The 25750-nt window shown below is 38.2% G+C and overlaps 2 protein-coding genes across 5 annotated transcripts in view; one reads left to right on the top strand and one right to left on the bottom strand.

The window, feature by feature from the left end:
• DKK3 (dickkopf WNT signaling pathway inhibitor 3) overlaps positions 1 to 8923 on the top strand; it is a 32725-nt gene extending 23802 nt beyond the window's left edge. Inside the window, exons 4-7 of the mRNA XM_074842460.1 lie at positions 2234 to 2326; positions 4371 to 4515; positions 7033 to 7189; positions 8558 to 8923. Of these exons, the coding sequence (XP_074698561.1) occupies positions 2234 to 2326; positions 4371 to 4515; positions 7033 to 7189; positions 8558 to 8801 (639 nt within the window). The 3' untranslated portion in view covers positions 8802 to 8923. The remainder of the gene's footprint in view (positions 1 to 2233; positions 2327 to 4370; positions 4516 to 7032; positions 7190 to 8557) is intronic.
• Positions 8924 to 12977: 4054 nt separating this feature from the next.
• The window catches only part of USP47 (ubiquitin specific peptidase 47), a 54108-nt gene continuing 41335 nt past the window's right edge, over positions 12978 to 25750 (bottom strand). For all 4 annotated transcript variants that reach the window (XM_074842449.1, XM_074842448.1, XM_074842447.1 and 1 more), the window contains 9 exons: positions 23965 to 24742; positions 22047 to 22222; positions 21781 to 21861; positions 20618 to 20733; positions 19026 to 19144; positions 16512 to 16642; positions 14428 to 14475; positions 14211 to 14341; positions 12978 to 13213 (listed from right to left, as the gene is read on the bottom strand). In XM_074842449.1, coding sequence (XP_074698550.1) covers positions 13039 to 13213; positions 14211 to 14341; positions 14428 to 14475; positions 16512 to 16642; positions 19026 to 19144; positions 20618 to 20733; positions 21781 to 21861; positions 22047 to 22222; positions 23965 to 24742 — 1755 coding nt within the window. In that variant the 3' untranslated portion in view covers positions 12978 to 13038. The remainder of the gene's footprint in view (positions 13214 to 14210; positions 14342 to 14427; positions 14476 to 16511; positions 16643 to 19025; positions 19145 to 20617; positions 20734 to 21780; positions 21862 to 22046; positions 22223 to 23964; positions 24743 to 25750) is intronic.

The following is a 25750-nucleotide window of genomic DNA, read 5'->3' as shown; positions in this document are numbered from 1 at the left end:
CATGTGTATATATATGTATCTATAGTATATATACTGTCAGCTGACAGTATAGTTGATCTGAAGACAGTATAGCTGTTTTACAGTGTAATTTTTTCCTCTTTCAGTGATTATAGTAATTTAAGAACTTCACTTACTTAAACTTCTTGCTGAGCTAATTTTCATCCCAGATGAAACACAACCAACTGGGATGGGGTGAAAGAAGTCAGCAGTTTGGGGAGACGTGATCTAAAAAAGCAGAAATAGAAAATTAAACACTTAGTGGAAACTTTCAATAAAGGTTGCACAGATGACAGTTGATCTACTCCAGCAAGTGAGATTAATATCTGCCAAAGAGCAGTCAACTAGTTTCTTCACAGAATTCAGGGATTTTTGTATAATTCCTTTTTCTTTTTTATTTTTTTTTTAATTGACTAATAGCAAAAAGATAGCATCAACCTTATGATGGTACAAACCAATGATGGAGTACAAGCGACACAGAAAGGTGCCATGAGTTATTCTTCTGTTGACTAGATTATTTGAAGCCTGGAGAAAACACATTCTGGAGAACAGGGTTAATCACTCAATTTTTAAGAGGTAACCATTAGATGGAAAGAGAAAACACCCCCTCCCTGTGAACCAGACCCTTCAGGGGTACACAAACATACACACTTACTCTCTGTATTAGCGTTCATCATCCCTGCCATACCTGCAGAGTGGTATTTTGGGAAGAATTTCTGACCAGTTTGTACGTTCACCCTGTGCAGCATGAATGAGGGGTGAGCCATCTCTACCACAGTGCTTGGTAGAGCCTCTGAGTGAAGAAGCATCAGTCTGAGTTTGTGATTCAGATGGGAACTCAGGTGTCCCGCTCACATGAACATTTTTGTTACGGCCATGAAATGATTCCAGGTTTGAAAAGCTAAACATGCTCAAGCACCTTGCTAGCTTGAGGCCTACTCTAGTGTCTTAGCTGGGTAGCAAAGGCTGATGCATTAGGGAACTGTGCGGCTTTTTTTTCCCTAGGATATATGTGGCTCTTCAGTATTTGTCAATCTTAAATTAGTATTCAGACCTGTCTGCCGAGCACTGCTGCAGCAAACAAAGTGAGAGGAAACACCGAGTTTGTTATGTGCATTTCAAAGACATGCAATGTGGAAATCATGTTCTTCGACAGGCTAGAAGATTACTAAATGTAAATTAACTCCATTGACAGCCAGAGGAATAATGTCAGCCAAGAATCTGCTCCTGCATATTTTGCAATATTCAAATTAAATTAAAGTAAGGATTTAAAATTTACATGTGTAGGTATTTAGACATTTGCAGCTGTGAGCTTGCAGGTGATGGGCTGTAGTGATAGGTACATGGGAGGCACACCATCAACCCAGAAAAGGAAATCAGATGGTGTATGATTACTGCTTCCCAGAAGTACCAGCTTTAAGGTAGTGCTGCTGTTGCCATAAAGTGCCAGCAATGTTTAACATTACCAGTCCTGTGGAAAGCAGCACTGCATTTTTCAGAGGAGAAGCTGTTGCTGACAAAAATGCTCAGGCACTACAAAGATGCTTTCAAGAAGAATTTGTCTGGCCCTTGCAAAGGGGAGCAGAGGAGCAGTTACAAGGAAAAGGAACCACAATTCTCTTCTCCCATAGGACTGTCCTTGCTGGCTTACGGGAGCTAACCATGCTGTGGAGTTTCTGAGGTCAGCACTAATGTTGCTGGGGAAGGGGAGGGAGGACAGCATAAAGCTACCTGGCCTGGGATCAAGAAAGCTGTTGCAGAAGGGTGTCCCACAGAGTGTAAAGCTACTCTTGGCTGCTGCAGCTGCTGTAGTGTAGCCTCTTCCCTTTGGTCTTGCCCCCCATCTGAAAAAACAGCCAACAAGTAATGAATTGCAATTGTACTGGAATACAAGAACAAATTTAATACAAATGTCTTCAGCCCCCCCCCCCCCCCCCCCCCAAGAAAACCCACCCAAAAAACCTGCAGAATAAGATAATTTATTTTCTTGAGGTTGCTGATATTATAATACTTATACAAGAAGTGAAGCCACCTAACACTTTGAGGCCACAATATTTAGATATGCCAGGGAGATAGCACTGTTCTGTTACAGAACTGTGGTATGAAGAGCTGAAGCAAGCTTTTTTCCTTGGTTCCCAAATAAGAAATATAATCAACCAAGACCTTCTGGTATTTCAAGAAGAGGTATGGATTTCTGTCACACAGTGGCAAATTACACTTTTATCCTTTTCTTCAGGAGTGTATCATTGATGAAGACTGTGAAACAGGGAAATATTGCCAGTTCTCCACCTTTGAATACAAGTGTCAGCTCTGTAAAACCCAGCGTACAGTAAGTCCTGAATGAGATGTGCTTGTATGTGGTCTCCAGAAACTCAGGGTGTAAGTTATTGTTGCTAATGTCCGCAAGTCAAAATTGATAGAAAACACGACGCAGAACGTTCTGCATGAGGTTCAAAAATGGGTGTGTAGAGTTTCTTGGGTTGTTTTTTTTCTGCCTGTTAACTAAGTTTTAAGGTTTCTGTTCTTATACTCTTTAAAACCTGCACTCCACTCCTCCTGACTCAAGCGTGACTTGTTAGGTGGCCTAAGGACAGCATAAGCTAACGCATTGTAAGTTGCCAGTGGAATGGGCAAAAAGGAAATACTGTGCCAGCTCCGTAGGCTCAGCTGACAGTTGGTCATTTCCAGCTCCTGATTCACAAAGAGAATTGCAGTGGCCTGCATTCTTGCCTTCACTGACAACTTGTACAATGCTGTAGTGCAATTGTTACTGTAAGTGATCATCTTACATGGATCATTTACATTATTTGGATCTGAACCTCAGGAAGCAGTAAATTCCTGTCTTTTGAGCTAAAAGGTAAACGTTCTGGGTAGTAGCTGTGGTTAGATTATGGTTAGACATTCAGGCTTTTTCTGTGGTGAAAATCCAGTTTAAGAGCAGTCTGTCAAAAAAGGCCTTTTATCTGACTGTCCCTTTTCCTCTAGGTTCTGCTGATGGCCTCTTGTGAAACAAATTCATTCCTTAAAACATTTGCAGACAGTTAAGTCTACAAGCAAGCAAACCTTGCGTAAAGTCATGTAATCAATAGGATTATTATAAACTAAAACCAAAACAGGCTGTTCCTGAAATGATTTAAATAACTTATCTTGATAACTTCAGGGAGCTCTGTTGACTTCAGTGGATTGAATGCTTGTTTAAACACAAGTCCCAAATATATGCTCAAGTGTTATTAAGAAACCTTATTATTCATATTTTCAAAAATATTAAACTGATAATTTTTCATGTTAACATGGAATAATTAAAAATCAAGATTATAATGACCTAACTGCCCCCCCCCCCTTCTTTGCAGTCCTCAGTAGAACATTTGTAGAATAAAGAAAGTAAAAATTGGGTCTGGCTACACTCCTGTTTTAAAGTGAGCTTAGACTGAAGATGGTGCGATCAATTCCCTGACCTAGAACCCCCACAATTAAAAAACATCTTTCTTTTTAATTATCAGGTCTTAATAGTGCTAGCATAGTCCTACTTCTTGCCCTGTGTTAAGCACTTCCTGTGAGATCCACTGGAAAAGAAATTCTGATTTTGTATGGCTGCCCAGACAGGGCTTTACGCAGACAGAAAAAAGCTGTTAAAATGCTGACCTACTAGGAATCTTTAAGATGTTTATCAAAGTACCTAAAAAAAGAAAGAGTGACACACCACTTTTATTAGGTTGATTTATTAGGCGTGTATAGTTGAAGCACTGGGGCAGTTGTCATACAAGCTATCTTTAGCTAGAGACTTGCATTTCTGATTTGCAAAGAACTTTTATTCAAAGAGATTTTTTTCAAAGATTCTTGGTTACAAACAAGGTCTGGTTCTTATTACAACTAAAAAATTGGACTTCAGTAAGACTTTTTTGCTTTGCTCTTTAAAAGCAATCCTTCTGAACAAGTTGTAAATTCCTGAATGTATTTAACAATAGAAAAAAATCAGTAACGTTTTCCATTGATAATGTTTCTTTTTTTTTTTTCTTGATTGCAAAAGGCCACCCTGAAATCCATGTTACACTGTCAGATATCTGGCTGCTGATCAATTTTGATGTAAACGCTAAGATAAGAATTCAGGCTTTGTAAGATTGAAAGTATAGTAGTATGGAAGGAGTGCTGTTACTCTTCTGGGGAGGTTTGTGTCTGGCAAATAGTTCTATGTATGCTTGAAGCTGAGAATCTAAGCAGTTCTGTTTAAACAGTGGGAATATGACATGTATGTATTTAAAGCACATATATGCAGTTGTCTTCAGGACCAGGGTCTAATTCTGTGTTTAGCCATCCGTTGCTATATGCAATTAGTGCTAGTGACAGTTCTGTCATGTGCTTTTTCCGTTTGCAAGCACTGCTCACGGGATGTTGAATGCTGTGGAGACCAGCTTTGCGTTTGGGGTGAGTGCAGGAAATCCACTTCAAAAGGAGAGAACGGCACCATTTGTGAGAATCAACATGACTGCAACCCTGGAATGTGCTGTGCTTTTCAGAAAGGTACAGAGGTTTTGCTTTTTGTCTTATTCATGTTATAATACAGGAGCATTAGGATTTAGCTCTTTTGCCCAGGTGAAGTGGTTAGATCTCTACAGAATCAATAGGTCATTCTCCCTTTGCCTGTAGAGCACACTGTTAACTTCATTATAAAACTTTAATAGAATTAGGAGTGAGAAGCAGTCTGATAGGGGTGGACAATAGCGGAAAAAAAAGCCCATTGCATGCTAGAGATGAGATCAGCATGAGAAGCACAAAAATCTACTGTTTCTAAAGGAGAGTCTCAGACATTTAAAAGTAGTAGAGTTCTGCATCAAATTTTCACCCAATAGAGCAAAAATAAAAGAATTAAAAATGTCCAAAATAAATTGAGATTACTGAGAGTGGCTTTTCTTTCATCATCAGCAAGCAGACCATCAGAATCAGACTGCAGATCCATTTCATACTCTGAGTTTTATATGCTATGCAATACTGACCAGACAGCCAAGGTATGTAGAGGAATGATGTTCCAGATTATGTTGTCAGTCCCCAGGGGAATGTGAACCTTGATTTACAAAGGGAGGAGAGGAGGAGAAGGTATCAGGCCTGAAAGCAGTCCTAAATCCTGCCTGGTCAGGCCCCAGCTTCTTCTACTGCCTTATACCTGCTAGTTCCTCGCAGCTTTTATCATAGTTCACCTTAATTTTGCAGTGACAGGATACTCTTCCAACCACCTTTCTGCACCAGGTAGATAATTCTCTAGGTAGGTTTTTCCTGGCTCTTGCTGTGAGCAAGAAGTGACCTTGTACCTTCCCTGATAGTTGGGCTGCCTCTCCTGGGCCAGCCTGCTGGGGGGATCAGGCTGCTGGGGCATTCCTGGAAAACAAAGAAAAAAGCTCAAACACCATTTTAAGACAAGTGGGTCTGCTCAGCTTTTCTGTGTTAATTTTGAGCATTACATAGTAGACCTTTGATGTTAAGTAAGTTCAATTTCAGCAAGTTTTGGTTAGGGCAGTTTTATTTTCCTCTTTATCAGGTTTCTGCCTAAAGCATTTACAGGTTTTCCAAGCTCTGTCAGAGATTTCTTTGTACTCCAATTCTGAAATGAGACAGAAAGAGCACTTTTAATAAATGCCTATTGCTTTTATCATGCAGGACTTTGAATCTCAGCTTATGCTGCAGAGATGAGCAAATCAGCAGTGTGTATCCATTGGTGTTAGTAGCACTAGGCTAGTCTACTCTGAGGGTAATCCTGCTTCTGTAGCCCAGATTTCCTACGGGATCCAAACAAGCTGTGTCTTTGTGATGATTATTTCAGCTGCATAAGACATTCACACTAATTTGAATATAAGTTAGTGCTTGGCTTGAAATGATATTTAGTACAAACCTGTATCTCAGGAAGGAACAATACAATAGATAAGAATATTGACGAAAACCAATGGAACATTTACTAAAACTTTACACAGAGCTGTTCATTAATAGCAATGGAATTTTATTCTCTGCAGTAGTCTGCTTTAGCAGTGCTTTAGGATTTTTCAGGTTAGGCCTAACCTCAAGGCCTTTCTCTGTCACTCGAGTATTGCAAAAGGTTGTCCTAATAAAGATTGGACTGTCTTTACGTGTATATTTTTTATATAAAATTGTAGTAAACTATGGAGCATTTACTGCCTAAGATACAATCTGTTTCAGAATTAGGAACTGGTAAGTCATATACATTAAAGCATATGTGTGTGTCTGTATACACACACACATATATATATTTTGACCAAGCTTGTTTTAAAAACTCAAATTATGAACTTTTTACATACTTTATTCTGCTATACCAGACAGAATGAGGTGAATGAAGGCAAGGGGAGGAAAGGAGGTTTGATAGGAACGTCTGGAAAAGCTGAATTCAAGACTGACACTATAAGTTAGTAGCACCAGGAAACACAAACGACACATTCTTCTAAAGTTATTACACAGGTTGAAATTCACCCCTGTGCAGAAACAAGGGTGCCAAGCCCCAAACACCATCAGACAGCTTTACCTAGTGTAGAACTACTATAAGAAATGAAATGGCTGAGTAGTTCTTGTAACCTCATTATTTAAGTCTCTGAACAGTTGGTCTGTATTTGAAACCTCTGCAAAAACATAGAAGAAATAGCAAAAAAACCAGTTTTAAAATATAGAGATATTTCTCTATTCAGATTTTAAACCATTAATGCTATGCATTGCAAAGGATTCACTAAGGTTCGCTTTCTTGCTTTGAGAATAGTCTTTCAAATCTCCAAGGGATGGAGTTGTGCATTACTACTCTACTGACAGTAGTCTCTTCATGAAGAAGCAGGAGTTGACCTTGGTCATTAAGCATAAACTTCAACTCTCCTACTCCCACCTAGCAGAAAGAACATTATGTTATGGCTCCCTAATATGTAAGGGGACTTACAAAAAGACAGACTTGACCACTTTTTATCTTGCGTGTAGACGTAAAAATTAGGTCATCTCAGTTTAGCAGACAGTTAACGACTTCTCATACCATTAATTTACTCTGGCATACAGAACTGCTGTTTCCTGTGTGCACTCCATTACCTGAGGAAGGTGAACCCTGCCATGATCCTTCAAACCAACTTCTCAACCTGATCACCTGGGAACTGGAACCCGATGGAGTACTTGAGCGATGCCCCTGTGCAAGTGGCTTGATCTGCCAACCTCAGAGGTAAAGATCAAAACTGGGCAAGCAAACTGCTTGAAATTTTTGAGGGATCTCTTTCTGTGGCAAGTAGATACAGAGCTTGCTGATTCTGCCACACTATAAAGCATCTTGACAGCTTTTCTCAGCAGTAGCATTGAAGCTTTCTCAAACTTACTGCTTTGTCTCACACAGATATACCTGAGATTGGCAACACCTTAATCCAGTGTGAATTAAGTTTGTGGCTGGTACAGCTTTTTAATCCGTCAGAAAGTACTAACAGCTGCTGAGATGTATCTTTCCAATTTAATTCTCTACATACAGCTCTTGTCCACCAACTTTCTGTGTTAGATGGGGCTTCTATTAGGAGTTGTGCTTGCTTTCATACATAAGTACATTAATGACATTTTAATACATGCAGTAAGTATAAACAGGCTTGTTCCTGTGCTACTGATCAGCTTGACAGGTCACTTCTATCCCAAGAAGAAAAGATACCTTTGCTTGCACTTTGCTTCAAACCTGAGAAGCCAGTTTCCCTACCACTGACTCAAGATCTGCCATTCAGACTTGAAACACTTCGTACTGTGCAGACTTCTTCAGTATCATTGAGTTTCGAGGAAGAAGCAGCAGGCTGACTCTGTATTTCTGCTAAAAGCTAAAACTTCTAATATATCACACCTTTAATTATTCTTTAAAAGGATAGTATTTGCATCATCAGCAATGTCACTGGGAGAAAGCGAGGTCATTTCAGTTTTGAACTAAAAGCATTTTTAGAAAACCTACATGTTTTCTAATGAAATAAGCTCTCTAGGTTTGTGCCTACACTACCATTTTCATTATACTAACTTTCAACATGACAGCATAGCTGTGATAGAGATGTAGATTAATATTTCTGTCTTCTTCTGTGTCCAACTCTGTTTCTACATTTTTTTCATGCATGAAAAGTAATTGGATGATGTTTCATAACTGTGATCTAAAGAAGGAAGCAGAGTTGATCCCATCCTTTTGGCACCAAAATTTTAGTTAAGGTGCAAGTATGTATCCTGTTTCTTAACTTGGTATTATAACATGAAGAGAAAGGACTAATCACCATGAGTGCTTGTAGGTAGAAGGGCCAGGTTGTGCTGAGGTCCACTGCCATCTTGTGTTCCAGTATCAAACATTTTTTGCTGTTAGGATCTTTATTCTAGCTCTGTATGTGGAAATCTCATCTTTAACTCCCCAGCTGTCAAGCGTGTAAAAATCAGATGTTTATCAAGTCAGCTGTGGTAGATCTGACAGTACTATGCATTTAGCATGCTTTCATGTTGGGAAGGCAGGAAGAATTTTATTAAGGAGCTAGCACAAGAACACGAAAAGATGTACTTTATGACCAGATGTGTCTCTTCCCAACAGCCACAGCACTACATCTGTATGTGAACTGTCTGCCAATGAGACCAGGAATAACGAAAAAGAAGATCCCTTAATCATGGATGAGATGCCATTTCTCAGCTTGATACCCAGAGATATTCTTTCCGATTATGAAGAGAGCAGTGTCATTCAGGAAGTGCGTAAAGAATTAGAAAGTCTGGAGGACGAAGCAGGTTTGAAGCCTGAGCCTGACTCAGCTCAGGAGCTGTTTTTGGGAGATGAAATTTAAAGTCCAAACACCACAGAGTTTCATTAGTTATTTCTAGAAATTTTTGTCTAGTGTCTTGCTTATGTAAACCCTAAATACATACTGCTGGATAGAAGTGCAATAAACAAGGTCTTCAGTGAGCATCCTTTTCTGTGCACCAAACCTGCATGTTCAAATTACTGTTGAATTCATTCAATCCTTGGACCAAACCTTTTGTCAGAGACAAAGGGAAATATATTAGTGTTTCTTCTGCATTAGAACTTTCCCCTTGTACATTACTTATCTATACTTGTACTCATTAAAAAATACACATAAGCATAAATAATCTTAAGTTATTAGTGACTGTAGAAGTGACTTTGAAGTACGTATGTTTAGAATTGCTCATTTTTCTAGGGTAAGAACCATCTACTTTGGACTGGTTTAGTCACCAATTTTAAGCAATTTTTTTATTTTTTATTTAGAAAATATAATCAGTGAAACTAACATACAAATTCTGGGTGTCATGTCCCCCCCCACCACACACAGCCTGTGAAAGGACAGAACAGATAAAGGACACTTACCCGTTTAGCTGATTATACCCAGAGCTGCTTCTCAGCTGGGTCCGAGGGATGGCACCTGTCCTGCAGCAGCCTTCAGTGTAACTTCAGAACTGGTGTGCCACAGCTAGAGCATCCCTTGAGTTTTATACTTTCATTTACAATAATTGTTGGCCTCCCCCACTCAGTGAGGAACATACTATCAAGACAAGCCTACATTTTCCATACAAACACCAAATAGCATGCACACTTACGTCCATATAACACACTGGTTTCTATATAGGAACTTTGAACTTGGCTGTTCAGGGCATCTCCCTGGGCAAGACATATATCCCAGCTGACTGGGATGAGTACAAAGAAAACAGATTCTCTGTTGTAGACAGAATATATAAAGTATCAATATATAGAACAGTGCAGCTGCAGTTACAAGGCTATGCCTAAGCTAGAGCTAAATACAGTGCCAGCTGTACAGCAGCATTCTGCACTACATGTACATACCTTCTTGGGTAATGTTGACTAAAGGATCTGCTGACTCTACTCCACCATCATTTACACTTTTTGAGAGATGGAGGCAGTGAACATAAATTCATTACTGCAGTTTAGCAGTAAGACAACCTAAATAGCTTCTTGCATGCAGAGACGTGTGCTTCTCCTACTTGATTCCATTACACGCAGAGAAAACTCTTTGAGAAGTGGTTTGTGCTTTTAATACACTTCATAGGTGTAAATGTGTTACAAAACATGATCATCATTGCCATCGTAACAGGTCACTGATTCTAGAAATCAATAGCGAGCTAAGAGTAAAATCCAATCCACCAAACACCCCAGCTCCCAGCTGTCTCAACAGTTTGCTACAATGGCTCTTCCACTACTAATGGATTTTGGGTGACAGATGTCACCATCTGTTATTGCACATGGTAAAAAAATGACATGAAGCTCCAGCCAAGTAACTTTTCATGGAGCTTCTTCCCAAAAAATCCCTACTTGCTTACGTCTAATTTGGAACAGCAGAGCACCAGTAACTTAACAAGAGCAGCTACAAGACTGGGCCACTAGCCTGCAAGTCTTTCACCACTTCTGGTCCATGAAAGCTTTTCAACAAATTCCTTAGGTACCAGAATTAATGTTATTAACCATTATCATTATGAATAGGAAGAAAATGTCATCAGAACAGTCTTTTAATTTAAGAATTTATTTCTACCACCAATTCTCACACCAACACATGCACACATACATATGCTGAGTCCACTGAATTTACCTTTCCTTTCCATCCCTAACAAAATTACTGTGCTTTAGAGACAGCCCATCTATAGAAAAAGAATTCAGTATCACTGCAATTTTCCCATTAAAAAAATACTTCATGAGAGCAATAATTGTCTGTAAATACTTCCCTCCTTAAGGACAGCATTATTCTCCCTTCAAGTCTCTTGATGCCACAATCCCTGAAAGATAAAGTGTTAGTATTTCATCAGGTCAGCAAGATATATGCTGAGCTAAGCAAATTAGAAACTCAAGGCTTTTTGTTTCTTTAAAATGCCGATGGTAAAACTCAAAAACGTTTGAAATGATCAGAATGTAAAGCAGATGCTGAAGAATGTCTCCCAGAACAACGCAGATTATATTCCCAGTACACTTATACAGAAGGAAGTGCAGCGCTGGTCAGGAAATCATTGTAAGGATGCCCCTCAGTCCTCTATCCAGATTCCTGCCAAGACTTACAGGTTTAAAATGAACTTCTTCAAAGCAGTTCTCAATGGAAGTTTCCCAAATAGGGCTAGAGATTAAGCAAGCAGTTTTTGGAATTCTTTTCTTAACCCTACTTTATCCATCTCTAGATTTTTGCCTCTCCAAATGTCCAAGTCCAAAGAAAATTCATGACCCATTTGATAGTTAACTTTCTTCTCTCTTCCGAAACCTCCAAGGATCCTTCAGCAGTCTATATATGTATGTAAATGGTGGTTTAATGAAGTACTCTACCACCTGGCTGGTACTCACTCCATGCTTCCTTTGCTCCTGCTTCCACCTCACCTACGCTGGACGAGAGGTGGCCCAGGTCAGACAGAAGGAAGAGGGAATCCTCTGCGCAGTGCCTGGTTCTCAAACTGCCAGAGTCCCTGGGATTTTTAGGTTGCTGTGGGACAGCATGAAAGGAAGAACTGAATGTTCAGTTAGTGAAAATCCTTTTTCCTCTCTGGAGCAGAACTTAGCTGCCATTCATAGCTGGAGCTTTGAAGTTTCACTGGTGAGAAATTCAGTTCTGGAAAAGGAAACTTATAGCTGAAGAAAAATTAGGCATGAGTAAGTAAAGAGGAGCAGCAGACAGGCTATAAACCACTTCCTGTAATACTGCATACACGTGTAAGGTGTGTGCATACACACAGCGCCTTACAATGCTGACATTGCCTTCAGAAAGTCTCTATTTCCATGAAATAATTCCATAATTTTTCAAATAAAAGCCACAGCATTTAATGATTAAAATAACACAGCAGAATGAACAAATGTTTTATTGGCATGTTCATTGTTGTAAACAGCATCTGGCATGAAAAAGTTTACCAAAATCTTTTGATTGTTATAAATTAGGTGGTTTTCCAAAAACTACGGAGGATTGTTCTCTATTGATCTTTATGGACCAAAGCAAAAACTTGCTGTTCCTAGGCTTTGCAATGAAATCATGTTGATTGCATCAGTCTTTGCACCACCACCTGGACTACCAAGTTTGTGTGTTGAGGTGTTAAGAGGTTGCCCCAATATTCAACTACATATAGCTACGGAATCAACTCTGGGAAAAACAAAATGACTTTCAGTGAGTGGAGAAGATGCAAACTTGTAATAGTCTCAGAAACAAAATGTACAAAAAGTAGCTGAACAAAAACTTCATTAACAAGGGGATATACAACCCTAAAGTACCCAGCATCGTCAAACATAAAATGAATACAAATTTAAATAGGCAACTACACTTCCAAATGTACACAATGAAGGTTGATATGTGAAAAGAAATACCATGGTAAATAGCTGAACTGCAGTTCTGGTAAATGGATAGGGCAAGTTTTATTTACACATTGAACACAATATAATAGAGCTGCTCACCGGCTTCTGTAACCTATTAAAAACCAGTTACCTTACAACAGCACTTCTGCAAAATGAACCAACACCTGCTGGCAGCTTTCTGCAGACACCTCTCAGACTACCTGTTTTATGGAAGAATATTCTAAAACCTTACACTTGCAGCACTTCCATTTCATCTTCGACCCTTTGCCGCTGCTTTTCTAGAACCAATGCGTTAACATTTACTTCAGACTCTCTGATGAGGTAATGCGTGTATCAGTGAAACAAACAGAAAAAGGATTCTTTCATGGCCTTTGCACAGCTTTTATTATTAAGCTATGAGTATCCTGTTTGAGGCTAGTTTCACTAGCTACTATGTGCACACTGTCCTCAAAAATTTCCACTCGTTTCCCTCCCCTCCCACTTTTTAGTTCTAATCTTTTATTTGCACATCCCTTTTAGCTTTACAGTACATTTGACTATAGTGCACAACATGATTCCAAGTCAAACAGTGACCCAACGGGGCACTGCACTGCTGATTGGTAACACAGCCCAACCAGTGCTGGTGTCAGCGCTTTACACCTAATGAATGTCCTGCCGTAATGGCACTACACAGTAGTAGTGAACCTTTTTATTTTAAACAAAAAAATTCCCCAGGGAAAATGCTATAGCAAGTATCAGTCTTGCGTCAAATCTTTATTTGGTGCTCCATCCAGATAAATTTTTAGTGCTTTTTCTTTACGAGGAGAGTAGGTTACCCGGTGTCCAGTTTTCTGGAGTCTGCTGCTTTCCTTTTTCATCAGTTCATTTCTCTGCTCATCTGTTAATTCCATTAATTCTTCAGTTTTATCCCTAAAAGGTATTAAAATTCAGATTAATACAATAACCATAATTAGATTTCTGTAATTTTTTTCACTTGGAGCAACTTGGTAAAAAGCACAACTAAGCATAATACTCCTTACAGATGATTTTCTTCTTCTCCAGAAACTAACAATCTGTCTAAACCTGCATTTCTAACAGAGACTTTCAGTATCCTAACTGACAGCAGACCCAGGGAAAGCAGCAAGAAACAAGCCCATACTCCTCCATCTACCTGGTAACTCCTATTCTTCAGAGACAACTACAACTCTGTACTTTATTCGGTCACGGTGCTGCCAGCTGGAAAACTAGAAAAAAAAAACCCACCTAGAAACTACCAGCTGCTCTCCCAAATCATTTTCTTCACAGCCAGCACATTATCAACCAGCTGTTTCCCCCAAACTCACATGTAATTATGAAAAATACTGTAGGAGCAATGTGTTCATGAGGTTGCCCCACCCACCCAGTTTAGCAGAAATTACAATATTCAAGCTCTTAGTCCTCAAATACCTTGCGGCTGCTGCTGCCAGATGATGAACATTTTTCATGTTAACAAAATTTTTTGTCATAACATCCTTTTTTCCAAACAAGCCATACTAATTTCTCAAAGAAATAAACTCAGGAAGTAAAATTCCTGCTCTCTAAAACCTATGGCAAGACTCTGACTCCACAAGGAATAATGGTTCTATTTGAAGAGATGAAATCCATATACACACTCAAGCATAGCAACTAGTGTTGCATTCAGTATTACTTTCAGGTTTTTGAGAGGGAGGATTGAGTAAAAGGATGAAATGCTTGTTTTCTTAAACAATTAACATAATTAATACTCAGGTTTTTAGGAGACTGAGGAGCACAAACATTCCATCTCAATATTTTAAACCCTCTTTAAGACAACAGAAGAGTATTTTTATGCTTCACTTGATGACATCACCCCCCAAATCTTATACACAGATTTTTTGCATGGTTTATTATACTGTAATAATATACATACCTATAAAATATTACTGCACCATCATCACAAATGTACAAAGGCCAGACATTCAATGTAGATACTTTAGGATTCCAGTCCAAGTCTTGGTGAATCTCTAGTATGGAAATGTCGCATGGAAACGTTCCTCTACCCTGAGAAAAAGCAGTTACTTTGTGAATAAAATAAAACTCACACATCCGTACTATTGAAAAGTAAAAATAGACAAAACCTTACTTACCTTTGCAAATTCTATGTTTTCTAAGGGTATTCCACTTATTTCACTCAGCTGTCAAGTGAAGAAAAATGGTGGATTTAATACCAGTCCACAACAACGTTACGCTGTGTCTATATAAAGTCAATAAACTTGCCAAATCTAAAAGTCAATTAAAATTATTTGGAAGTCCTCCAATGATCCAAAGTATTAGTACAAAATTACAGTGACAAGGTAGAAACTTTTTATATTTCGAGGTTACTAGCATCTCGCAAGCGACACCTGCCATGATAGCATTTCATCACACTTCTCTTAACAGTGAGGGGTGACAGAAAAAAACCAATAGAAACGATTAAGAACATTCAAGTTCCAAGATACAAAGAGACCAGCTGCTTCACATTAAGCCTTCAGGTCCATCAGTTAGCCCTTGGCAGCTTCCCTGTACAAAACAAAAGCTATTCCCCAGTCAACCTGGGAGCAGGCAAAGCCATAAAACACGCACAACTAAACACCATCTCCACACTCCTGCACTTCCTACCGTAACCACCCTGCAATTCCCCAGCAAGCACCACTGGCTGCTCCTTCCCCTTGTAAGTGCCCCTGCCCCCCAGTGCACAGAGTTTGTCCCCCATCCCGTCCCCTGTGGGCGCTGCCCAGCCCTGGCACCGGGTACAGGGCCTCAGTGCAGCCCTCCCTCCGCTGAGCGCTCTCACGGTGCACACAGGCTCATCACTGCCTCGCTCTTAACTCAAGTGCGGCTGCAGTCTCCTCTCCATGGCAATGCAGACACCAACTTTGATTTGTGTTTATCTTTGGCAGCTTATTTTCCCAACACTTGGAGAGATTTCCTCTCTAAGATTCTCTCCTCTTTCAAATCTGCTGTTAAAGCAGTTGTGTTCAAATTAAACTGATGGTGAGAAAAGACTAACAGCCAGTGTAACTTTCTAACTCTCATTTCCTTAGGAAACTAGGATAAATAAACAATCCTGACAAAAGCCAGACAAATTCTGAAATGTATTAGCCCTACACTCTGCTAATAAAATTTGTTACTACAGATGTGTCAAATTCAGGTTTCTCTATTACTGGTGGGAGCAAAAAGATTAAGGCCTCTCAGGGAGAATGCTGCTAAAATTGCTCCCTGCACATCAGTTCTTAAAACAAGAGACAAGAGCAGCCAACTCCTTCTTCAGATAGAAGTGAAGAGGAAATCCTGAAGACTGCATGCAAGAACCTGTAGTCATAACTTCATCTCTACCTGAAGAACACAAGAAACCAGTCTGTGGCTTAGTCTGTGTACATACACAAATCCCAGGCTGTTGCATTCTGTGGTAGCTGAACAATGTTCCTCTCCCCAGCCTACAAATTAACACCTAACTCACAAATGCTGAGTGTTTTAGTAAGGTAAGACTTTGGCAGACTTTATGGATACTATGATTTTTGCTGGCCTCAACATCCAGGGTGGCCTTCTTACATCTGGATACTGCCACATATAAATAATAATTTCCCTAAGAGTGGAAACTGGATATACTGGATTAATAAAATAGCCTCAATACAAGACACACTTCCACTCTAGATTTCTGCCAGGAAAGTACCCTGTTAGAGGGTTCTGGCCTTAAAGAAAAAAAACATACCAAAGCCATATTTCCTTCTAATCAAAACATAGTTCAATCTACTTGGTGCAGTTACACTGTCCCTGAGCAACTGCTCTCAAATTCAAATATGAAGAGGCTGAAAGGCTTGGTATTTTGGAATACCAAAATACTGGCTCGAAAAAAGAAAGCAACAATAGTTTAGCTTTTCTCTCACGTGCGTTTTTTAAGGAAAGGGACACAGGTAATATTATGCTTCTTAAAACTTCAAGATACGACTTTTTTTTTTCCCATACATTCACCTAAATACTTTGATACCAGACCATTCTATGAGACTATGAAGTAAAGCTGGTAATTTGTATGGCTTTAATAGGACAGGACAGGTTCTCAGATCCTGAGGAAAAAAAATAGTCACAATGCAATAAGATTTTTGCAGCTATGACATCTCTGGGCTTCCCAACAGAGGACATCAATAAGGCTCTTAGATACCACAAGAAACTTGTATCACGTTACACATTTTACCTTCTCTTTTAATTCTTCAACGCTGCTGCTTTCTAGTACTACCTCCTGGAAAGAATCTAATTTCATCTCTGATGGCCTCCATCGTCTCGATAAAACAGCAAGCTGTGACATGGATTTCATCTTTTCTACTCCTAGGAAAGAAAGAGAAATGTATTACATTAACATCACAAAACATCCTATTTCAAATAAGGGCTTTTCCATAGCATAAGCATACTCAAATATGGAAGACTGCACTACACATACATAGACAAACTAAGTAACCTATTAAGTGTGCTGCAAGTAGTCCACCAAAAAAGAAAGGGGGGGGGCAGGGTGGGGAGGGGGTCATGGGCTAGGATTTAGTTGAACTTCTTTGTTATCAACTCCTTTCAAGGAATTTTTTCATAGGCAGCATCTCTTAGAAGCCACACCATTTACTCTTCTTTAGGGCACATTTTTCCATCACTCCCAGCTCAGTTATAGGTACAATATCTATCCACCTAACCAGAGGCTGACCTCCAGATCTTGCATTTGCATGAGACATTCCTCAGCAACCTGGTATTTATCCATGTGCTTCACTTCCTTTACCAAAATAAGCTTTCCACCTTCGACTTCTGTATTTCACACACTAACTACACACTTATTAAAGCCTGCTTTACACCTACAGCCTTGAAGAATTTTAGTATGTACTGCCTCCCGCCTTTTTATGTATCAGTTTCAGGTAACAGAGCTTTCTCTGGCTGACAGGGTAATACTGTTACAATCAGATAAGCAGAAGTGATATCAAAGGGCTCATTTTATTTTAAATCAGTCTATAATTTTGTAATTTAGTATGAAGAACTTGTGGCTTAAACATTTATGTCTACTATTACACGCTTGTTTTGCATGAAACCACCACCGTTTAAGCTTCTCCCTGAATACCTTCTACAGTCCTTGCCTCTGACTACATTTGTGCCACCTTTCAACACTAACCTATTGTCCAAAATGAAGATACAACCACCTAAGGCTTCCTGGGATTTATTTTCAAGTCTGAAGCAATTACACAAATTCTATTCAGAGGCAGAGAATAACTAATTTAAATATGACTGCAACAGTGTGATGTAAAGCTACTATGCTAAGAAACTTAACTGTAAATTATTCTAAATTGCATTATTTACCTGCCTAATGTCTTCAGTGCTTAGCTGAAGAACAAGATGAAAGCGATGGTGGTGGTAGGCCTTACAAATCCTGACTTTTAAAAAAGGTTGACTTTACACTCTTCCAACAACCTCTGTGGTAGCAGCAGGTATATACAACTTAATTTTCACAGAATATAGCGGTATCTAGCTGCATCTTCTACAACTGGATTAAAGTAGCACCCTTTTGGGCAGAACTAGACAGTTATACAAAATATTACAGGATACTTGGAAGCCTGGTAGTCTATAATAGGGCACGTCTGTGAACTAGGTGGGCTGCAGTGGTCTAAAAAGTAGTACCTCCAAGACCTACTCACTACAGAAACAGTACAGCAATGACTCTAAAACTAATGCAAATATATTTAAAACTGTACAGTTTTAACTGAAGCGTGAGCTGATACATATGCCTATAGGAATCCACAGGCCTCCTGAACCTCTCATGTTCATTTCAAATTCTGATACTTGCATTAGCACAATTTTGTTGAAAATTAAAAAATACCAGGATTGAAAACAGCTGCCAAAACACTGGAGTAACAGCTAAAAGAGACTTAAGCCAGTTATGCTTGTGAAGAAAGTTCCTGAATGAATAGAATTCACATTCTTCTTCTAACCATTAACAGCAGTATCTGTTAATCTAGAGGAAAAGCAGCATGGCTTACTTTTTTTCCCCCTTAAATTATGCTTTTAAGGGCATATCCAAAGAATAACTTAAGAAATGCCATAGTTTTAATGATATTTAAGCAGAATGATATTTAAGCAGAATTTAAGAAACAAATCTGCTCTGTAACATGATTCCAAATTTGTTCTGATGAAAAAGGTCTTTTCGAAAATTTAGCACTTCATGACAAAAGATGTTTTTCAACCTTTGTCTGAAAACTACAAAATGACTGAACAGCTGTGGTGACTTTAAAAATAAATTATATATGTATTATGTATACACACACATATATTTCAGCTAAGTACAAACATCACCAATACTAGTCCAAAACACAAATAAAAGCATAACATACAGGTATTCCTACAGTTTTTATGTACAATGAAAACATACCCATGCAAAAACACACCTACAGTACTCAGTATGTCAAAAAGCTTCCAATAAACCTACAAACCAATGCTGCTACTAGACCTTTTGCTCATCACAGCCACAGAAAATCTACACTTGCACAATCTGACACCCCTCGCCTTCATGCAGAGCATTTGTTTTTAATTCTGTTTGCTTCTATTTTTCCTAATAAAATGCTATTAAAATGTCAGTAATAGTCTTTAAAAAAAGGAAAAAGGGAAGATCCGTTTTCCAGTGTTCTCTAAAGAAAAAAATCTCTAACATTATCTTTAGTTTCTCTTTAAACTGTATCATTACCTTCAAGTATTTCTAAGAAAACCTCCCAATTGCTTGAAATATTGATATCTTCTTCATAGATATGATAATCTAGAAACACAGTGCCTGGGTTCTTCCAGGTTTTCTTTCGTAGGCGAAACCTGTAAATACATCACGAAGAAAACTGAGGTTTTTATCTGCTCATAAACACTTAACCACTGCCAAAATTCAAAACTGAGTATTTTCTAACAAAACTGAAATATAACTAATATGAGGTTTAGTTACGTTTATGAGGAATGAGTTTAACATTCTGAGATAGTCCTGACAGCAAGGTATCACTACTGGCTCTTAGTGCTGAATTATTCATAATCATAAGGAAAACAAGCCTGTATTGTTCTTGTTCATTGAAAGAAATGTGTAGGGATTTAGAGGAAGAAAACAGTTTCCTATTTAGGATAGGAAAACAGAGTATTCCCAAACACTTCAGACAGTTTTGCTGCTCCTTTTTTCTTTTTTTTTTTTTTGAGGGGGAAGTGGGGAAGAAGGGGAGAGGTGGAGGCTTAAAAGAAGATTGGTGTCTTAGTTCTACTGCATCAATCCAGTCACAATACAAAAGCATGAGGTTTGATTTAGATACGGAGATAAGGGTATAAAGAACTAAAATGAGATTAAACATGAGTACAAAACTTTAACTGTAATGGTTTTCGCACACACAAAAGCAGGCATAAATTTTGTGCTGTGCGCCATAGTTATACGGCACTAGAGAACATAACTAGGGGGGGCACAGCAGTCAAAATTCTTTGGCCTAGTCATGGTGAGGAAAGGATAAAAACCCGGTCCAGATGTAGGTTTCTACTCCTTTTCTCAACAGGAAAGGGCCAATGTTTGTCTTCCAATGTTTTGCTCCAGCCTGATTTTTGGCATACGTCAAGGCCCCACCAGCTTGCTTACCACATCTTACAAGTTTCTCTTAATTCCAGTGAATACAGTGTCAGCTATTCCACAGTAAATACCACATCACTTGGAAACAACAGCAGAGAGTATGTTGAACCAAGGCCCCAAAGAGTTCAGCTAACAGATTATGGGTAAAGGGAAGACAGTACCACAGCAGTATTAGCACTTCACTACAAAAGATGAGTGGTTTTTCACACTTTGCTGAAAACTACTAAATGACCGAACAGCTATGTTGACTTTAAAGACAAATTTGTCTATAGGAATCTGCAGGCCTCCTGAACCCTATGATAATGCCTGAGGCAGTTTGCTGCAGTGATCTACACTGGGCCTGCATCTAGACAGAAGGTGGCTTTTTTGTGAACTGATTTACTCAATGCTCTCCTTTCTGAAGGAAATCACCCTTACATAATAAGGGAGAATAAGACTTCTCAGATCTAAACCCGTAGACATGTTGCACACTTCTACATAAATACTATTCCCTGTATCATTCTACATGAGATGAAAGCCAAGAATTGCGCTAAATTCTAAATTTATGTTTGTATTCACAATCTGATTCAAAGACCACAGTAACTTATTTCTGCTCCTTTCACCACTTCCTTTCTCCACAAGAGAAAAAAACAAAACCCACATTTTAAAATACCATCTGATCAGGTAACTTCAATGTATTGCAGTCTCTTTACCTGTCAATTGTCAAGTCTAGGCCACATTGTTCTCGAAGCTGAGGAAGCAGCTCCTCTTTTGACTGTCGGACAGTCATTCCTTTAGCAAAAACCGCATCTAGAAGAAACTTGCATGGCTGTGAACACAAACAGAAAATTATTAAAGACTCTTTTTTAACAAAAGAAAGCAGATTTGCCTCCTGTTCATGTTTTGTGACCAGTCCCATCCAACTAGGAAAATGACCATTAGAATGCTTTTCATTAACAAGGTAGGCAGTGAATTGATTAAATTATGTTTAGCTAATTTGTGTAGCAGCAGCCTCTGACAAGTCATTCAAACATTCTGCATGTCTGCCACTGCAGAAATAGTGTCTTGTGTCTATATAATTGCTACCATTATATTAACAGTCTAAACAGAACTTTTAAATAAGCCATATGATAATAAAGATGCCACTTTCTTGGCTTTCATTGGTCAGACAAACCAGAACTCCCATGACTGGAAGTTACTTTTAAGTTTATCTTAATTATCTGCTTCATCGGTTCAGCTTCGGTCTCTTACGCTTATCCATTATTAATACTTATTCTGTAGTTTGGTCAAAAAACAGAATCAGAAGTCAAGGTGCATACAAAGTCAGCTTTTAAAGACTGAAATCTATATAGTGGAATTACTTGTACACTTTTCATGTCCCAAAAGATGTAACAAGCGAGCTGTGCTATTGCAACAGAGGCATTTTTGTTTCAGGCTTGTACTATGGAGAAAAGACTATTATCCAGTTCACAATTCTGGTAAGCACTGTCTGCAGTGCATGAATGTGACAAATTATATCAGTACAGTATTACTGAGAACTGCAACCATGAGCAAAAACAGTTTCTGATTTGGAAAGAATTCTACATGACTTCATACATTTAAGGAAAACAAGGAAACAATTATTTTCATTTGTCCTCCATTTACACTGCAGAAATAAGAGACACGTAAGAGAGATACAGTAGATCCCATTCCAGTTGTATATTTCTGTTTATGCTGTTCCAAGTAATCTCAAACTCCCTTTCTAAATCCAGGAAAACTTGCAGGAAAATGCAGAGAAAAGAGGGACTTTCTTCTTTCCCAGATTTCAGGGGAAAACCTTGGCCAAGGCACATATTAATATTTTCATGAATCAGTCCTGAAATATTCAACAACTTACCTCTGGCTCATTTACCAAAAGTTGATAGACTTTGACTCTGTATTCACCCTTCTTAAGGGCTCTTCCAAGTCTAATAGTTATCTAGAAGGCAAAAGGTGTATCTGTTAGAACTGATACCAAAATTAGAACTATATTTTGTAACATGCTACGAAGACCAATGTAATGATTTCACCTGGCAAGTTAACAAAAAATCATAAATTATCTTCTTAAGTTTGTCTATATTGTACCAATATATTTTTAATGATTCAAAATAACTTCTGAATAACCTTATTGTCATCAGAAAATGATGAAAGTGTCTCATTCAGTCGAACACTCTCAAACTCTTGATTGCTGGCGTAGACTCTAAAGACTTTGAAGTGAGAAGATGGAACTCCAACAAAAGGCTCCAAATGTTGCTTGAAGGCAGACAGTGTAATTCTTTTATCAACATGCACCATCAGCCCTAAGCAAAAATAAAGATAAAACAAGCATAAAACACCGTGCTACTAATAAAAAGTACTCTATTATATTGTTTCCATATATTCACAGTTATCACTTGCAGTAAAACAGTACTGCAAAGTCAGAAATATAGTTAATGCCCACATTTGCATTTTATCTGAGGATACTGCAATCTTTCAGAGCTTTGCTGTATTTTAAGTGTTTATGGGCAGATACTCCTGGAAGACATAGCAGTTCCAAACTGCCCTATTTTGCAATCAGTGAAATAGTGGAGCAAAGTAGTAAGTACTCCATTCTGTAAAACAACAGAGAGAATCAGATGGAGCATTTGCAGATAATCTCAATGGAGAGACAGAAGTGCTTCTGAGTTGGGGCTGGCCAGGCACATGCCACTAAACCTTTTTTTTCTGCTGGCTTTCAGGATCAAAAATTTTGTTTAATTCTGTGGTCTGGAATGTCACAAGATATCACAAGGCAAGCTCAAGTCTAGATTAAGGGACTTTTTCATGAAATGATTTTGTAATTAAGGAAAAGCCACTGTAGTAATATGAAATTCTGGAAGGTGAAGTGAATACTTTATCTTTAGAAATTGTGTTTCTTAATAGATGCAATTTGGACTACAGTATTATATTGTGTCATGACTCATTAGAATAAAAAAATTCCTATTCAGAATATTAACTGAACAAATAAGATTTAAATTATAAATCCATTCATGTTGTCATACTAAATAAACATAAAAGCTCTCCCCTCAGGATAATCATTTATACAGCCTACTATGAAAGTGTCAAAATTACAGTAAACAAATAATTTCTTTATCCAACTAGTCCTACCAAAGAGGGAAAAATTAAAGTAGTTCAAGATTAACCCCAAAGAAAGATCCTATCAGGCTAAAGGAGTAATTTTCGTAAAACTTTAGCAGCTGCATTTAGATTTCCCTGTAGTTTTAAAAATGAAAATATTTGTTCACAGAAATAGAAAAAAAAATCTGCAAAAAAGATTTTACTCTATTATTATTACATCAGGATTTCTGGATTCTGGAAAGGAAAACCTTTGCCTTTCAAAGTATTTCTCTTATATCATGCTGTCCTTTAATTATTCTTTTGTTAGTTATAAAACATATGCAGGTACTGAGCATTGTTTAAATGATTTATCTTTATGACAATTAATATACTACTTAGGCTCTTAGACTGAAATTGTTCAGACCTTTTCATGTCAGCCATACACTTCATTGTACCTATTGTACTTCAGTCAATGAAGAGCAACAGTTTACTGAATTAGAAGATCAATATCAAGTATATCTGAATTTTCTTTACCGTCAAATACCTAGGAATTTTCAGGTTTGTTAACCTAAATGTTAACAGAATATTGCTCTGTGAATGACAGTAAATAATCTGAAACTGGTGTATCATCATCATCAGATGCAACTATTTTCCTTTCACTGGAAGACAGCTCAGCTTGCTCGCCAGAAAAAGCCTTCAATATAAGGAAACATGTACCATAGAGGTAGCTTTTCATTTTCTTAAAAAAAGCAAGACACTGTTCAAATATGTAATCACTTACTACAAGATCAAGATCAGACTAGACTTTTGCTGAACATGACACCACGTCCCATCTTTGCACTTTCATTAGCTTTAATTTGACATATAATCAAGTTTTTCAATACTGTCATTAGACTTTTTAACACAGCATATGAATTCAATAGTAATAAAAAGCTGGAATATTTTAAGGCACTTAAAGAATACATACATTTTTGCCCTTCTCCCGAACCTTCATCTGAGGTGTAGGGTTCTGACTTAAAGTACATATATTGTGCTTCTCCTCTGCTCTTGCCACTTTCATCGTATTCACTATCTGTTCCAGAATCTTCTTCTGCTGTGTCCCAGGTTTCTTTTTTCCCCTGATTTGCTTTTGATCGCCTACTACTTGTGATACTATGAGAATCAAGTCCATTAGCCAAGGGAAGTGGGGCATTGTCCACATTGCATAAAGTATCACTGCTATGACTGGAGCTGAGGATATCACTGTCCACTGAACTGGTGCTCCTGTCGTTGTTTACATCTGAATCTGACCGCTCCTCGGACTGGAGATTTTCTGGATCAGAAATCTGAATTTGGTTTTCAAGTTCTCTGTTTTCTGCTGATGCTGAAGAGTCTATTTCATTTAAAGGTGATTCAATGTTTTCAAAATCACTGGCTTCTGTGCTTTTGCTGCTGTCTCCATTATCCCCCTCCTGCTGCTGCTGCAGGGACAAGCTTTTAAGCTTTTCAGTGCTTTCTTCCAGAATTGCCTCTACAGATTTCATATTACCTACAGGTCCTTTTACTCTTTCACAGGCTTCATCCAGGTTGCCTGAATCTCCGCTAGACTTCAGATAAACTGCTCGTCTAAATTGAGATCCAGGTGATTGCTCTGGTAATGAAACATATAGTCTGATTGTATTTGCATGACGATCCAAAAGTTTCCATAAATGAGAATCTGTATATGCCACATGATGATCTAAAGACTCTGAGCTTTCAATAAATACCTGAACATAAAATAACAGTGTTTTATCATGTAGTGTTATTTTAAATAAAGTAATAGCAACAACAGCAAACAGATAGGTTTGAGCACACATTAGAAATTATGTCACTGAGAAACATAACCTTTTATAAAAAAACTAAAATACAGGTTTAGAAAAAGACTAAGGAGTCTGTAATAATGATTTAACTTTCATAATCATGTTAAGATTGGAGTGAACTGTAACCAGACTGACCAGCTGCAGTAAACTCTTACGTTCACAAGTGTATTTATAATCACTTCATGCGCATCCTTCACCTGTACACTAACACTAGTTATGGTAGTAATGAGCCTCACAACTACAGTTGGCAGTCTTTCTTTATTTTCTAGTATAGCATCCTAATTAAGAAATCTTTAAATGTATACCTGGGTAAGCAATGGCGCAAATTAGAACACAAGGGAACAAATTTATCTTTTCCCTTTATCAAAGGCCACTGCATTGTAGCAACAATGTCAATGCGAAAGGGCTTGAAGTAACTGAGTAACAAGTCAGTGCCATTGTTTTGCTCAGCTACAAGCCATTAAATCCTTCACTAACCTTTCTTCACTGAGGGTAGTGTGTTCTTGAGCTTAAATTTCAGAGACAGAGGATGTACAAAATGCACTAAAAGACATGCTATTACTACTGTAGTAAAAAGGGCAATGCTACAGATGTTAAATTATTTAAGTATGAAGTTACTCTTTTTCGGAATACATTACACAACTATTACTGGAAACATTTATTAGAAGTCTTTTAGGAAAAACAGTATTAGTTTGGTTAGCGGGAATTTGCATAGTAAAAATTACTGAAATTAAGGCAAAAACCCACCCAAAAACTTGCTCTTAGTTTTGACATTTGATTCTTAAGAACTTGAATGCTGAGAGCAGGCACAGCTGTTCAGGAGGTTTAGAAAACAAATTAGGCAGGTTTCACAGTAATATGCCGACCTTTGTTCCCTGAGAAGGGTTGACTTTTAAAAATCTTCATCGTAAAGGT

The sequence above is a fragment of the Strix aluco genome, chromosome 16, assembly GCF_031877795.1.
Source record: "Strix aluco isolate bStrAlu1 chromosome 16, bStrAlu1.hap1, whole genome shotgun sequence".
NCBI lineage: Eukaryota > Metazoa > Chordata > Aves > Strigiformes > Strigidae > Strix > Strix aluco.
Note: the sequence above shows the minus strand (reverse complement) of the source record. Positions and strands in the feature narration are given on the sequence as shown.